Source organism: Epargyreus clarus, unplaced genomic scaffold, assembly GCF_041222505.1.
Source record: "Epargyreus clarus isolate Ecla_fem2 unplaced genomic scaffold, WU_Ecla_fem_2.2 ptg000026l, whole genome shotgun sequence".
Lineage (NCBI taxonomy): Eukaryota > Metazoa > Arthropoda > Insecta > Lepidoptera > Hesperiidae > Epargyreus > Epargyreus clarus.
In genome coordinates, this window is record NW_027332233.1 from 10,886,838 (window position 1) to 10,903,403 (window position 16,566).

At 44.5% G+C, this 16,566-nt stretch overlaps 1 protein-coding gene across 2 annotated transcripts; it reads left to right on the forward strand.

Annotated features, from left to right (window-relative positions):
• Positions 1–11,697: 11,697 nt before the first annotated feature.
• LOC140753512 (uncharacterized) lies at positions 11,698–14,706 on the forward strand. Of its 2 annotated transcripts, none has more exons than XM_073088178.1 (2): positions 11,698–11,895; positions 14,212–14,706. In XM_073088178.1, exon 2 carries the CDS (start codon positions 14,218–14,220, stop codon positions 14,623–14,625), a length of 408 nt encoding a protein of 135 aa, XP_072944279.1. In that variant the 5' UTR covers positions 11,698–11,895; positions 14,212–14,217; the 3' UTR covers positions 14,626–14,706. The 2 variants fall into 2 exon arrangements, with proteins under 2 accessions (XP_072944279.1, XP_072944278.1); XM_073088177.1 differs by lacking the exon at positions 11,698–11,895 and adding an exon at positions 12,302–12,524.
• Positions 14,707–16,566: the final 1,860 nt, after the last annotated feature.

The following is a 16,566-nucleotide window of genomic DNA, read 5'->3' on the forward strand; positions in this document are numbered from 1 at the left end:
CTCACCAATATGGAAGCCACCATATGCAAATTAGGCATGACAGGACACCCGTCCCTGATCATAGCCTCAATTTACCTCCCCGCCAATAAAGCCCCTCTCCAAAGCGACTTGGAGGCCCTCCTCTCGCTCGGAGACTCTGTCGTACTATTTGGAGATTTCAATTGCAAACATACCGTTTGGAACAGTCGTCTGACTAACACCAACGGTAAGAAACTCTTAACCATTTCCCGCGCACTGGACTTTGATATCTTCTCTCCAACAGCGCCAACCCACTACCCCGATCGGGAAGACCAAGAACCCGACGTGCTGGATTTCGCCCTCCTTAAAGGCGTCGCGCTCAATACAAGAGCGATCGAAACACTGGACGATCTGGGCTCAGACCATCGTCCAGTCTCTCTACAGTTAGGTCCCTACGATCCAACTCCCCATACCTCCTCGAAAACCTTCACTAATTGGGAAGGGTACGAGAAATCTCTCACCTCGGCCATAGAGGCCCCCGATTCACCGTATACTATTCCCCCAGACTACCTTGTTAGCTCGGAGAAAATAGACAGTACGGTGAACTCACTCACCCAGCTAGTTCAGACTTCGCTTCATGACAACGCGAAGGTGGTAGAGGTCCCGAACCGCAAACTACCTCGCGAGGTCAGGAAGCTAATCCAAACTAAAAACGCAGCCCTCAGATGGGCCGCCAAGTATCCCACCCCTGTCCTTAGGAGGCGCGCTAACGCCCTCCAAAGGAAAGTCAGATCCCGGCTAGCCGAAATGAGGGACTCCAACTGGAACTCTCTCATGGAGGATATCCAACCTTCTCATAAGGCATTCTACAAAGTCGCTAGACGATTTCGTACCGAAGCCTTCTCAAGCACTCCCCCTCTCACGCGTCCCGACGGCAGCATAGCCTTCGAAGACGCTGAGAAGGCCGAATGCTTCGCAGATAGCATCGCTGCGCAGTGCTCCCCCAGCACTCAACCGTGCGACCCTATCCACATTCACAAGGTGGAGGAGGAGGTCCTTAAAAAGATCTCTCTCCCTGTCACCTCTGCTCCCATTAAAATCACTACAGACGAGGTCCGGACCGTCATCCGCGGTTTGAAACCTCGTAAAGCCCCAGGTCCGGATGGTATCTCCAACCTGGCGCTCAAACACTTCCCCGAGCAGGCACTGACCCTTCTGGTCATTATCTTCAATGCCTGCCTCGATCTCAGCTTCTTTCCAACAGCCTGGAAGACAGCAACAGTTATCGGTATTCCCAAGCCTGGGAAACCGAAACATATTCCCTCCAACCACCGCCCCATTAGCCTCCTCAATGCAATGGGCAAGGTTTTCGAACGGGTGATCCTCGTTCACATAAGAGGGCACCTCTTCCCAATAGATGCTCCCCCACTCATCATTCCTCACCAATTTGGCTTTCGCCTCCAGCACTCGTGCCCCCAACAAGTCCACCGCATTGTCGAGTACATCACAAGCGGGTTTTATCCAAGACGTAACAAGACACTAGCAGTCTTCTTCGACGTCGCCAAGGCTTTTGACAAAGTCTGGCATGGAGGACTGGTATACAAGCTATACCATTCTGGTCTTCCCGATCGCCTAGTCCGCATCGTGGCTTCCTACCTTCAGGACAGAACCTTCCGCTACAGGCACGAAGGTATCCTCTCTCCCCCACGCCCCGTAACAGCCGGAGTCCCTCAAGGCTCAGTGCTCGCTCCTACATTATTCATATCGTACTCCAACGATATTCCTATCCCCAAAAATGGGGTGCAGCTCTCACTCTTCGCCGATGACACCGCCCTTTACATCCAAGGGCAAAAGGAGTCATCTGTCCTCGCCAAACTCCAACGCTCGGTCAACGAGTTAGGAGATTGGTTTAGGAAATGGCGCATCGAAGTCAATGCGGAGAAAAGCTCCGCAATGCGCTTCGACCACAAACGCAGGCGCTTAAACAACCTGCCCTCCGTCAAATTACTTGGGGCCCCCATTCCATGGAGGCCCACAGTAAAATACCTAGGAGTTACCCTTGACCCGGGCCTCACCTTTAGACCCCACGTCTCTAAGGTCACCCATACCGCCCGCTCTTACATGAGCCGCCTCAACGCCATGATTGGCAGACACAGCAAGTTGTCAGCCAGGAATAAGCGAACGCTGTATAAGGTTTGCATTCGACCGGTGTTAACATACGCCTCTCCAGTCTTCGCTCACGCGAATCCCACCATCCTAGACAAACTCCAGGTCATACAAAATCTCTTTTGTCGTCGGGCACTTAATGCCCCCTGGTATGTCAGAAACGCTGACCTCCACCGCGACCTGGAGCTCGCTCCAATACAACAAGTCCTCAGACAATTCTCTGAAGCGTTCTTTGACCGCTCAGAAAACCATTCCAACCCCTTAATCAAGGGTGCAGCGGATTATGCTGCCCCTCTTCCTACCCGTTACAATTGCCGTCGGCCAAGAAATATCTTGACCGACGCTCCTAACAAACTCTCCACCGATGTGGAGAATCTTCTGGCCGCCCACAGGGGCGTACAACTCTCCATAGAGAATCGTCTTCCCGACGATTCTAATCTTATTCATGATACGTTGACACCTTCAGTGTCATCTATCCAGCGGTAGCTCTCTAGGGAGCGCCGCTAGCGCCTCTCGATCCGCAACGAGAGGTCGCTATCCGATGTCGGCTGTACGGTCCTCTTGGACGAATGCCTTAAAGGAGTTTTTAGTGGGATGGCCCTCCCTTCAGGAGGACCTTTCAGTCAGCCCCACACGACGCAGGCACCGGCCGTCGCGGCCTGTAAGTGCTTGGACGCATTTTTTGCTCCTCCCTCTCCGTAGAGGGTCAGCCCTTTTTCCACCTACATCTGGGCGCCAAAAAAAAAAAAAAAAAAATATGGAAAAATGTGTACGCCTCGGAATAAAAACAAGAAGAAAAGAACTGAAGATTCAAGTTGGAGTTTTATTTGAAAACCCATAATCTACATTGGTCCTTCGAGAAGCCGGATTTAAAGAAGACTCAAGATGAATACGCCGATCGCAATGAACACAAGGGGTCGTGTTCGCTCCAAATCGGGGTACAGCGAGTCAGAAGCAGCCCCGGGCGCTAAGGGTGCGCCAGGGCCATCGCTACACCGAATTTATGAAGATTCTCCGCAGTCGCCGTCGACGGTCGCAGGAAATTCCCAAGAAAAAAGGATGGAGCACTCTCCGCCAGAAGGGGCGAGAGAGACAGCACCAGCGACGTCAACGCGGACGTCCGTCATGGGGCCACCTGCACGACCAGCTAGCACGCCACCAAGGCGTGAAACTTCATCGCCGGTGCGGAGACCTACATCGCCGGTGCGGAGACCTACGTCGCCGGCACACACCGCTCGCAGTAACACTTCAAAGCGAAGCATCGACGCACGTATGAAGATGGCACAATACGAAGCGGAGAAAGAACTCGCGGCTATAGAAGAGAAGCGGCTACTTATGAAAGAAAAGCTAATCAAATCGAGATTAGCCGCCGAAATGACTGCAATCGAAGCCGAATCTGAATATGCGGCGAGCTCATGCAACGAAAGGGTACAAGACTGGGTGGATAGAAGCATGGAACAACCAACGGCGACGAAATACAGGGAAGAACCGGAAGAGGTTCGCCCTCCCGTTAGTAAGCAACGGGGGGAGAACGCGAAATTCCAAGGCATTCAACGGCTAGCCGACACCTTAGAAAAACTAGTCGCCTCAAGACCGTTGCCTCGCCAAACAGCGGAACTACCTATATTCACGGGAGCCGTCGCCGAGTGGCTACCGTATAAGGCCGCCATGGAAGATTCTACAAGACTCTTTAAGTTCTCTCCAACGGAAAATCTCCTTCGACTGCGAAACAGCCTGCGAGGGGAAGCGAGAGAAACCGTGCTGTCACAGCTATTCACCGCATCTAACCCAGATATCATTATGCGCACATTAGAGATGAAATATGGAAGACCGGAATTCATAATAGATCGGGCCATGGAAGAGCTCAAAAAGATCCCGAAATTAGGGAGCGCGAGCACCGATCTGTATGAGTTCGCGGTGAAGATTCAAAATATTGTCTATACGATAAAAAGTATAGATAGAAGAGGCTACCTACGAAACCCGCTACTCGTTCGAGACGTAATGGACAAACTGAGTCCTCATCTCATAAGCAAATGGGCGGAGTACGCAGCCAATAACGAAGCACGCATCATGGAAGATAATGAAATGATAGTACTCTCCGAGTTTTTAATGGCCGAAGCGGACCTTATGATAAGGTACACCCACACAACGAAGCGAAGCGTTCCGGTACCCGTCAGAAGAGAAGTAGCACCAAAGCGGGTTGCTACCAAGGGCGTATACACTGCGGGGGAAAGTCAACCGGAAGAAAGAAAATGCTTCATGTGTCCAACTGGGGGACACTACACTACTGAGTGCGATAAACTCAAAGCACTCGACGTCAACGAGCGATGGAAGTGGGCAAAGGACAACAAGATGTGCTTCAAATGCATGAAAAGGAAGCACAGCAGGTTCACATGCAAAGCCAAGGCCTGCGGAGTCCACGGATGTACCTACCAACATCACGCGCTACTACATAAAGAAAAAGTAACGGAGTCTACGACTACAGTGAGCACTCCGGACGACGGCAGGGAAGACGAAGCAGCCGCGCTAGTAATGAGCGTCACGACAAGGAGGTCGCCTATTACATCAGTACTGCTCAAAACCTGCGAGGTGAAACTCAGCGGTCCACGGGGGGAGGTAAATACGTACGCCCTCCTAGACGAAGGGTCTACTGTGACGCTAATAGACGAAGAATTAGCGAAGCAACTCACTAACGGCGGACCGAATCGACCTCTGAACATAAGGGGTATTAACGATCAGAGAAGGATCGACAGCGAAGCGGTCAAGGTTCGTGTCAAAGGGGTACACGAACAAGAAGCCTACTTAGTGACAGCCCGCACAGTAAAAGGACTACAGCTACATCACCAACGCGTACCGCACAACTTAGAACGGTACAAGCACCTGCGAGTTGTACAAGATAGCATCAGTAAGGGAGAAGCTCGACCTCGCATATTGATAGGTGCCGACAACTGGCATCTAATAATATCGCGACAGCTGCGCGCCGGCAAGAGAAATGAACCCGCCGCGTCGAGAACGAAGTTGGGATGGGTACTGCACGGGTCGGTACCCAGGAAATCGATTTATCAAGACCAGGCGGCCGTACTTCACATCTGCGCGAGCGACGTCCAACTACAGAAGCTCGTCGAGTCACATTTCGACGTGGACTCGCTTGGCGTATCGACTAAAGAAAAAATTAATAAGCATGAGAAGAGAGCCAACGACATTTTCGAAGCGACCGCCACAAGAAAGGACGGCCACTTCGAAGTGGGTCTGCCCTGGAAGATAGATAACCCCACGTTCCCAGATAGCTACGAGTCTGCCCTTAAGAGACTACACACGCTCGAGAAGAGGATGACTAAGGAGCCGGCGTTTAAAAAGGAATACGCGGCTCAGATCGCTAACCTTATACAAAAGGGTTACGCGGTGCAATGCGACGGCAGCGAAAGGGATAGCAACGTAAAATGGTTCCTGCCGCACTTCGCCGTCACCAATCACAACAAGCCGGGAAAAGTTAGAATGGTCTTCGACGCGGCGGCTAAGGTGAAGGGAGTCTGTCTCAATGACTTCCTACTAGAAGGACCCGACCTACTAGCTTCACTCACAAGAATATTGTTCGGGTTCAGAGAAAAGAGAATCGCCGTCACAGCGGACATCGAAGAAATGTTCCTTAGGGTTAAAATCAGACCCGAGGACCAACCGGCACAGATGTTTTTATGGAGGGACAAGCCTACGGACCCTCCGAGAAGATTTAAAATGGTCTCCATGATATTCGGAGCCAGCAGTTCGCCATACCTCGCTCACAGCGTAAGAAACCGCAACGCCGTCGACTATGAAAGTAAATACCCAGAGGCGGCCACGGCGGTCAAGGAGCGACACTACATGGACGATTACCTAGACAGTTTCCCATCTGAAGAGGAGGCTATTAAAATGGTGAACGAAGTTACCTACATCCATCAACAAGCGGACTTCAACTTAAGAAGATGGAACTCAAATAGCAAGAGAGTTTTAGCTAGCATACCCGAAGATAAGAAGTCTGAAAGCGCGAATGTAAAGTTAGCAGCACACCAGAAGGAAAAGACATTGGGGCTGCGCTGGGACCCGAGCTCCGACACCCTCACCTTCAACACTGACATCAAGAGGGTTCCCGATGAGGTCAGACTGCGGTTGAGAGCACCGACTAAACGCGAAACCCTAAGCGCGGTTATGTCGGTGTACGACCCACTGGGGCTTATCAGTCAATATACGATCGTCGGCAAGATGATATTACAACGCTTGTGGCTCAAGAAGGTTGATTGGGACCAGGAATTGCCATCTGAAGACGCTAACCTATTCGACGAGTGGATAAGGCGACTCCCAGATGTCTCAGCACTAGCAATACCGCGGTGCTATAGCTACAACGTAACGCCGGAAACTCACATCGAGTTACACGTGTTTGTCGACGCAAGCGAGCAAGCCTACGCTACGGTGGCCTACTGGAGGATCGCACACGGCGATCACATAGAAACAATACAAGTAATGGCCACGGCGAAGGTGGCTCCACTGAAGTTACTAACCATTCCGAGACTGGAGCTCCAAGCTGCGTTAATCGGGGCACGAATGGCTAACACTATAGTCAGGGAGCACAGCTGTTGGAAACCCAAACGAGTCATATACTGGAGTGACTCCCGCACCGTCCTTCAGTGGATAAGAAACGAGACGAAAAAATACACGCCGTTCGTCTCACATCGCCTAGCTGAGATCGCCGAGCTCACACATACAGAGGATTGGCGATGGGTGCCTACAACACTCAACGTAGCCGACGATGCGACCAGGCTTCAAACCGACGGGATCGACAGCCGGGACCGGTGGTTCACGGGACCGCAATTCCTACGAGCCACAGAAGAGCACTGGCCTACGGAGAACGGGGAAGGTGAAGAGACCGGGGAGACGTGTTACACCGTCTCAGAAGAGGACTCGGACCGCAACGACTCATTACCCGACATTAGAAGGTTCTCCAGTTACCTGAAGCTTATAAGGGCGACGGCACTTACTCAGCTATTCGTCGAGAAGCTTCGATCTAGAGACAAGACTCTACACTTAGAAGTGTCACACTTAGAAGCGGCCGAACGACGGTGGTTTCAACGCGCGCAGCGGGACTCCTTCAGCGAAGACTTAGCGCGGTTAAGTCACAACCAGCCGCTACAACGACACAGCAAATTTAAAAGGCTCGACGCAGTATTGAACGACGGGCTAATAACCGCAAGAGGCCGTATAGGTGCGCTCTATTCTACAACGCACTCTAATGAGCCGGTAATACTCGACGGGCAGCATCCCTTTACTCACCTGCTTGTCGAGCATTATCATCGCCGGGCGGGACACGCGAATAACGAACGAGTCGTCAACGAGCTCCGTCAACGATTCATCATACTGCGCTTGAGGCCTACAATCAAGAAAGTAGCACGAGCGTGTCAATACTGTCGCGTGTACAAGGCGACTCCGACGACACCACCGAAAGGAGACCTACCTAAAGTGAGGTTGGACTCGGGGCACCGCGCCTTCACCTATTGTGGCGTGGACTATTTCGGGCCCCTAACGGTGACTATCGGACGAAGACACGAAAAGAGGTGGTGTGCACTATTTACCTGTCTCACCACAAGGGCCATTCATTTAGAGATCGTCCAGTCGCTCTCTACGGACTCAGCTGTTATGGCGCTGCGAAGGATGGCCGCCAGAAGGGGTTGGCCGCGCGTCATATACTCCGACAACGCCACTAACTTTAGAGGGGCCGACGTCGAACTGAGAAATACATACGGAGCATGGATCGCAGCACTACGGGACTACGGTCTGCAGTACAACACCGACTGGCGTTTCATACCGCCGGGGGCGCCACACATGGGAGGAGCCTGGGAGCGCTTAGTGCGTTCAGTAAAAACCGCACTAAGCACCACGCTCAAAGAAAAGTCGCCAAAAGAAGAGGTACTGCAGACGTTAATCACCGAGGCCGAGTACAGCGTGAACGCGCGACCGCTCACGCACGTCTCCGTGGACCCCGAGGACGAGGAAGCACTAACGCCGAATCACTTCCTCATCGGCTCATCGACGGGGCTACCGCGGACGGGGCCATGCACCGAGGCGGACCGCAGCACGTGGAGAAGGGCGCAGGCACTGGCGGACCAGTTCTGGCAGCGATGGCTGCGAGAGTACCTGCCTACGCTCATTCCGCGGGGGCCGTCCAACGCACAGGCGTCACAACTGCGGGAAGGCGATCTCGTAATTGTGGTCGACTACGCCTTACCCCGCAATACCTGGCCGAGAGGAGTCGTCGAGCGAGTTCACCCGGGACCTGATGGCATCGTCCGGTCTGCAGACGTCCGCACAAAGGGAGGTGTGTTCCAGAGGCCAGCGACGAAGCTTGCCGTCCTTCAGATGGAGGAGGCTTCGAAGAATCTACGCCGGGGGGAGAATATTACGGACGACAACGGCCTAAGAATTTAAATGTAAATGTTGATTAATGTAACTTGTGTATGTAATTAAGACTATGTAAATAAGACATTTTATTGCAATAGATATAAGTCCTACGTAATAAGAATAGATATGTAAGAGTAGGATAGCAATAGAGTGTAAGCATAGAATTGTAAGAGTAAGACAGGCTATGTTAGAAAGGGACGGCAATAGGACGCGGTTGCTGACTGAGCCTGCGCCTGTTGCGGTACCCAAAATAAGTACTTAAGCTCGCCTTTTTGTATGGAAAAATGTGTACGCCTCGGAATAAAAACAAGAAGAAAAGAACTGAAGATTCAAGTTGGAGTTTTATTTGAAAACCCATAATCTACAATTTATTTGTTCCTTATCCCAGTGAATGACTCAGATCTTCAACTTTTATTTGTTATGTAATAACAGAAGTTAGAGAATTAAAAAAAAACAAAATAAAACCAGTAAACGAGCGATCTCTGACTAATACAATCTTCGTTATAATAGGTAGTAATACCTCTTTTACCCGCTAGACCACGCACAAAGTTAATAAATGGGTTTTTCTGTTATCAATGTACAGTCAGCTCCAGTAGCAGATGAGCATATCAAAATTACAAAAATACCTATGCACCCAAACGTTGATAAGCTACACATCATAATTAGATGAACATCGCAATGCGTCTAAAATAGCTGAACACCTGAACACCTGTGCAAAATGGGTAACATCACATATGTCACTATTCAGCTACTTTAGACACTTTACAATGTTCATATAATTACGGTGCTAGTTGTCTTCAGCTACGCTTATGTGAATAATTATTTTTCAATCCTCAATATGTTCATCTACTTTTGTAGCTAACTGTACTTAATATCCCTACGACACACGCTTAGTCACAATCGGGATGTTCAGTGACCGCGTCGACTCTGCTTCATTTACGTGTACCATTGATCGGTACTCGTTACTTAGTCCTTCATGGTCGACTTATGTATCGATACGGATTGCACCCGGCGTTTGCCAGGGTCTGCTTTTACTACCCGTTGCGTCTATTTATTTAACTAGAAAATGGGAATAAAGCGCAAAATGAAGCAGTAGTAAACCGAAAACTAAGGCAGTATTATCTAAAAATACATGAAAAATATGAATGAAAACTGTATTGCAAGAAATTGACGTTTTGTCTCTATTGTCGCTACATTGCCAAAAAATTAAATTTGACAAATTTGAGTATGTATGTGTGATGGATTGATTTGTTATGTATTTAGTTTAACATACTCAATGTTCAGTAATAACTAACGAGAATTTATCTTACGCCTCTCATAGATACACATCTCTTACTAACTACCGACTAAGGGTACATTGAGGACTAAATTGAACTTGAAACGCTTCGAATATGCGTCTCTCTATTTTCGAGACTCCTTAAATCAGAACACAACTGTGGTTAAAACTTTTATAATTAAGTCAATAAAATTAATAGTAAATTAGTTTTCTTTAGGTATTTCCTATCATACTTTACTGTAGGTACCGATAAATCTATAACAAAAGCTGAATTTACCCAGAATCAATTTTCATTGCTGTGTATTGGCACAGTTCCAGAGATATTTAATCCTTTTATTCCCATTATTTCCCCAGAACCAAATAAGACGGATTACCCGGTACGCATCATTACACCACGTTAGAGACATTTTGCCAAAAAGGCTTTCAATTCAAAAAGAGGTTATTCTCTGGATATGGCTATTTATACACTGGTATGACTTTAAACAAATAATTTCCTGCAAAGAGTATTTTTTTTTTTTTTATAATATCGGAGTAGCAGACGAGCTTGCAGTCCACCTGATGGTAAGTGGCTACTGCCGCCCATGGACATCTGTCATCAACCCCAGATAGGATTAGATATTCCTACATGAGGTCGGCCACAGATGCGCCGCTACCCCTGAGGACTAAGCTGGAACGCCTCGGAAAAGTATGTCTCCCTTACCACACCCTTCAAACCGGAACACAGCAGCGCCTAACACTGCTGTTATTAGGTAGAAATAGGTGTGGCGGTGGTGCCGCCGGAGTCGAACCACAAAGGGTTCTACCACCTTCAAAAGTATAATGTAATTTTATTTTTTATTAATTTAAAAACTAAGTCAAAACTAAAACGAACAAGGAATATCTTCGGCAGTTATACCTACTCCATGATAAACGTAACTACATATTTTAATATTTTTTCTAAATATTTATATCGGTATTTATAGTTGCGCTTTTAAAAGTAAATGCTTTTAAAGTAAACCAACATATTAAAATCCAATTAAATGGCTGTGGCTTTATTAATTCAAAGAGCAAATAACGCTAGTAGTGTAAATTGATTTAGCTTTGAAAATAATCTCGAGTAATGTAGCAATGTACAGCGGATCAAAAGAAACGGATAATGTTTATTCTGACCTTGGCGATCGCATTTACATTGTAATTTGCTTAAGTTAAATCAAATATCGTTAACATTTTTAGCACAGCACTTACGTATTGATCTTTACTTAATTTGTGGCACAAACTCTGTGCAATATTTATTTTTGAGAATACGCACAATGAATTTCGTAACCATATTTGTAAGGGGACAAATAACCACAATTAATAAGTCGATTATGTAAGGGTGCAGGCATAGTGCGTGTCAGACACGTGCCATGGCAGACAAAATAGTATTTGATATGTAATGTTTTTAACGTAGTTATGTAACACGCCCGCGCAGTCACAAATTTGCTTGTTAAAATATTGTACAGAAATATGAAATTTTGACTGACACGGGCTGTGTCTGATACGTTCAACTTACTTATTACAAGCTTTTTAAAACATGAGAATCAAAAGATAATTAGTTAGGCAAAGTATTTAACTTGTTTAACTTTATTTTCATAATTGCAATTAACATGTTAATGCACAATGGTATTTCTCACAGTGCAGAAGAGGCGCGGCTCCGGTATCGATTGCCAGTTCTGAGAACGGCTATAAAGCGGAGTTCTAATTATAGTGCATACGCCGGCAAGCGCCTTATGTCACGCCGCACAAGGTTACTATAGCGAGGAAATTATTTCTAGACGGCTTTCCGAAAGCGGCTAGAAGAAAGTACTTTTACTCGGAGAGGAACGACGTGGCACAGTTTCCACGAGGCGTGTGGTTGCCGTCCACCGAGGTGGCTTTCCAACTCGATTCGCGAATTAAACGCGGTGATAGTCGCTGCGGGGAAACATGGGATTAATGTATGGGTTATATCCTCCGGATGAGGCATGTGAACGCACTCGCGTTTCTACACTACCGCCATAAACACGTCAGCACAGTCGCTGTATCAATTAACGATACTGACTTCGTTAAAGGTACGCTTGGAGAATTTATATACTTACTGAAATGTACTGAACGACTGTTTTCTCTTATTTTCTTTTCGCAGTTTATATAGAACTTTATCTAAAATGGCTTCGTCTGTCTGATAACGTACCTCAAAAACATCTGAAAAGAGCTTTTATTAGGGTTATACTTATTTAGGCTTATACACACACATAAAAAATACTTACATGTTTTTATATTAGTGTATATACTATGCACTTAAAAATTACGGTGTCATCGTAGTAATCAACTTTGGGCTATAACTATCATAATATGGGAAAATTAATACAATTAATACGTTGGTAGTTATCCCTTTGTTTCTTTAAAACAAACACAACTAAATGCCCTTTGCAGTAACCGTCAGCTATGACACTGAAATAAATTGGTTTATGATAGCATTTATTGTTAAATGGGACTATAAAGATTACAATTAATTTCGAATTGTTTGAAATTAGACGTGACAGGAAGTCAATGTCATCTACTTTTATGGCAGGATCATATTCGATAGTGCGAAATAAAGTTACCGCGAATCAGCTGATAACAGAGATATTTTCTAACAGCTATATAAAATAAAGGCTGCACCTTCATGCTACAGTTTTCGTAGAAACTTTGTGAATACGAGGTGAGTTTTGATATGTTTTTTTATTAAACGTGTAATCAACTAGAAATGCGGCGTATATACTGGAACAGGTTTAGGGACTAGGTATTTTACAGTACTAGGTAGCACCTATGTTGTAAAAGTTGTACTTTTAAAATACTCGATCCACCCTGTCTCATCTTGTACCTGTTACGGGCAGCGGTACCTACTACCTACTTCCGCCCAGTCACACCTAGTCACTGTCGGATCAAACTATCCGTTTGCTGCGACAAACCGAAAACGAACTAACTTCCAATTCCCAGTCCAAGACAAAGTACCTAGTTATTCACTAGGTATGTAGTCTTGGACTAGGTACTTATAGTCTGATTCATAATTAGGTGTCCAAAATGTAAACAAAGGTACTTTCTTCTTTTTGACAATATTAAATTAATACAACGATAATAAAATAATGATCTAAATAAATTAAAATCAATTCACATTTTCCAATATTTATATTAACTCAATTTCATTTCATACAGTAATAATAATAAAAAACAAGATTTATGGTAGAAAATTAAATTGTGATAATTGTGACACAATCGGGATCTAAAACATTTTTTGTGCCGCCATATTTAAGTTTCGTAGTTGATATTATTAATTTTCGTGATTGTGGTCGAATTCGAATGTTTTCTAGTTTTCATAGCGCGTTTTTTTAAATTGTGTGCAGTTATTAAGTTTTTGTTTTTTTGTTGAGTTTGTGAAAGTTTTCGATTCTTGTTAATTTGTTAGGGTTTGCAATACCTGTAATCGTATTTTGACAATGACATTTCTTTGCTTACATTTTGGACACCTAATTATGAATCAGACTATAGTGACCAGATTGTACGCGTGTCGCGTACGCGAACCATAAATAATCAGACTTTATGAGACTAGGTGGAACAGGTATTTGGATTACGTATTTTTAAATACTAGGAATAGGTATACCTAGTCCCAAATTTACCTTGTACAACCCATCTCTGCAATCAACATTTCATTTTAATAAGAAGTTAATAAAATTATTAATTAATAAGATTAAATAAAAGTTAAATTGAATTATAATATCTACGTACGTGCCGACTTAAAGTTATGTTTATTATTTATTATGATATTATTTATTATTATAAAAGTTTCTTGTTTTGAATTATTCAAACGTTTACAAATATTTTACTTCTATTTGAATTTTTGAGATAAAATGTACTTATTTTAAAATATAGTTTCAACGTATTACTTAGAATCAGTTATAATAATGTCATTATAATTAGGTTACCTATATAATTTTATCGTATTCTAGAAACAATAAAAATGATTTAAATGCTAGTCACAAAGACGGCCCGTTTTTTTAAAGAAGATAAACACGCATGCCTGATATTAATTGGTCATTGTTCATTGATCTATATCAAAACAATTATAATCCTATGATTCTAACTTTTTTCAAAGGTAAGGTGCTTTCATTAAGTACTAAAGTGAAAAGGCTTATAGAAAATACAGCTATCTTGTCCTTTAGAATTATTCTACTAGAAGTAACAATGAGTTCGTTAATTTTGGTGACTAGGTTGGAATGCCTCGTGGGTTATATATCTCGTACGACGTCCTTAAAAGTAAAAGAAAATGTTATACTTTTCGTGTAAGTCAGTTAGATTTCCACCACTACTTCTGCTGTTGACAGTTTAGTACAATATACCTTCTTTTTCAGCTAATAATGAAGGCCTTCGTGATCCTCGCTGCCGTTGTTGCCGTGGCTGTTGCCAACCCCTTGCCGCTGGTGCAGATCATTGTCAACGTTGCCGCCCCGAGCTCCAACCCGCCACCAGTCGACAATGTGGTTGCCCCACCTGAAGTCATCGAAGATCCCGTGCAACCCATCCCCGGCCCCGAATCTATCGTGCTCCCCACTCCCGTTTTGCCCATCCTCGTTCCTGAGCCCATTATCCTGCCCCAACCGGTTCTTCCCGGACCCATCATAATGCCCCAGCCTGTAGAGCTGCCAGAGCCCGTTCTTCCTGGTGAATTGCCCGAGCCTGTGGATCTTCCTGACCCCGTTATCCCCGTTGTGCCTGGACCTATTGTCGTCCCCGACCTTATTGCTCCAGCAGTGATGAAGGCCTAAGATTTTCGCAGCTTCACAGCTTATTTGGAAGATTAATTATTTTTGAAGTAAATAAGCATTAATGCAACAAAAAAATATTTCTTACTTTACCTTACCACCTTACCTTGACTATTCTTTCCTATTACCTATGTTATTTTCAATGTTCTTAGCTAAAATGTTGGTAATTAAGTAATTTTTGGGCAACTGTTAGCTTAACTACAACTAGGTTAACATATTTTTAGACTAACTTTGAACATATGTCTTAATTCACACTACATTCACTCTAAATACAATTCAAGTAACATAACTCCAAAATGAATAGTACTTTAAAACCACAAGAATTGCACTTCAACAGCTGTCGGGAGACGGCTGCAAACCGGTTACTTCTTCATATTGCTGAACGGCAAATTAAATGCGTACTTTTACTACACATAATAACAGTACACTTAAGTAGGATGGTAAAAAAGCCTCCGCAGCTTAAGGAAACGTTAGCACTTCTTGTTGCTATGCGAGCTTCGTAGAAGATATTAATAAATATGACTCACACATGCCAGTAGAATGACGCTACGTCCCAAGGGTTGAATGAAAGATAGCCGCCATTTGTTTGTTGTTTTTGCGAGACGGCTGACGTAAACCTAAGCGACGGTGTCGTTAGGATAACTTCGCACTTTCCGGTTTCTGAGAATCTCCGCGTGGTATAGGTACATGACGTCATCACAATAAAGCTCACTTTCGAGATCGTTCGTGTGGACTTTTAAGGGTGTCTAACTCACTGCTATCACAGTGTCTATCGTATTATACATCGTATCGTAATATTTTTGTCGAACGTAAAGGTTTCATCATTATCATTATCTTGCAACGATTTTTAGTTAAAAAATAATTTGATTACCTATACTAGAATCCATTCCACGAACTAACAAGAAGATAAAGTATTTCCAGGAGTGGATAAAATTTTATATGATATATAGATAAATGTAGATATTTCAATATCAAATCGAATTGTATATACTTATAAGCCCGAATTATCTTTCCACCTTTACTTATAATGAGGGATACGAATACATGCAATATATTTTGCTAAACTTAATACTATTTCTGTAAAAGAAATCGACGAGTATGATTTTTATGTTTAGTTTTGCATGTCAAAATAAAATTAAATAAGTAATAAACATGTGTAACAATTCTGAGCTAAAATATTTTAATATCGATGGCAAGAAATACAAGTTAACAAAATTATGTGCATTTCAGTTTAAAAGTATATATCAGAAATTCATCACACTTTTAGTGCATTAAAATATTTGAAATAATGAAATGTGACTATTTCGGTGGGATTTGCTACTTCCAATATTAGATATGACGTGAAATATTAAAATTAGACAATTCACCCGGCCTGTACCACCCACTTATGTTAAGTGCGGTAGGAATTCCATGCATCGATTTTGAAATCCAGATGACGTCACAATGAGAACTAAGCGTGAGATTCGCATAGTTATTTAAAGGCGAGGTACCCAACAGGTTCTGGGAACGTTCTCGCATTTCCACGGAGTAGTACACCTGCTCTTATTTGGACCTCCCTATTTAATTGTGACTGCAGCGAATGCGGCCATCAATTACCATGACAGTCTATTTTTTGTTCCACTCCTTGTTGGCAGGGCTGCCTGTTGAACAAGGGCCAGTGGATTTTTTACGAAATTAAGTAGCAAACCAGCGTGCAGTCCAACTGATGGAATGGTGCCACTACCACCCATGGAAATCTAACTAACTACACAGAACAGAGGTTTTATCGGAAGTGGATCGCAGATACGGTTGCCTTTTTTGAGGAATAAGATGGTCACCTCATAATTAAATCAGCTGACGTGGTATCGACACCCTTTTACCGAAGCGAAAGAATTGCTTCACGCTAGAAATAGGAAATGGCAGTATTAGATACCTTCGCGATCGAACAATACTGATTCTACTAAT

Coding starts and splice junctions, on each gene's coding strand:
- LOC140753512 (XM_073088178.1), top strand. CDS start 14,218: ATGAAGGCCTTCGTGATCCTCGCTGCCGTTGTTGCCGTGGCTGTTGCC.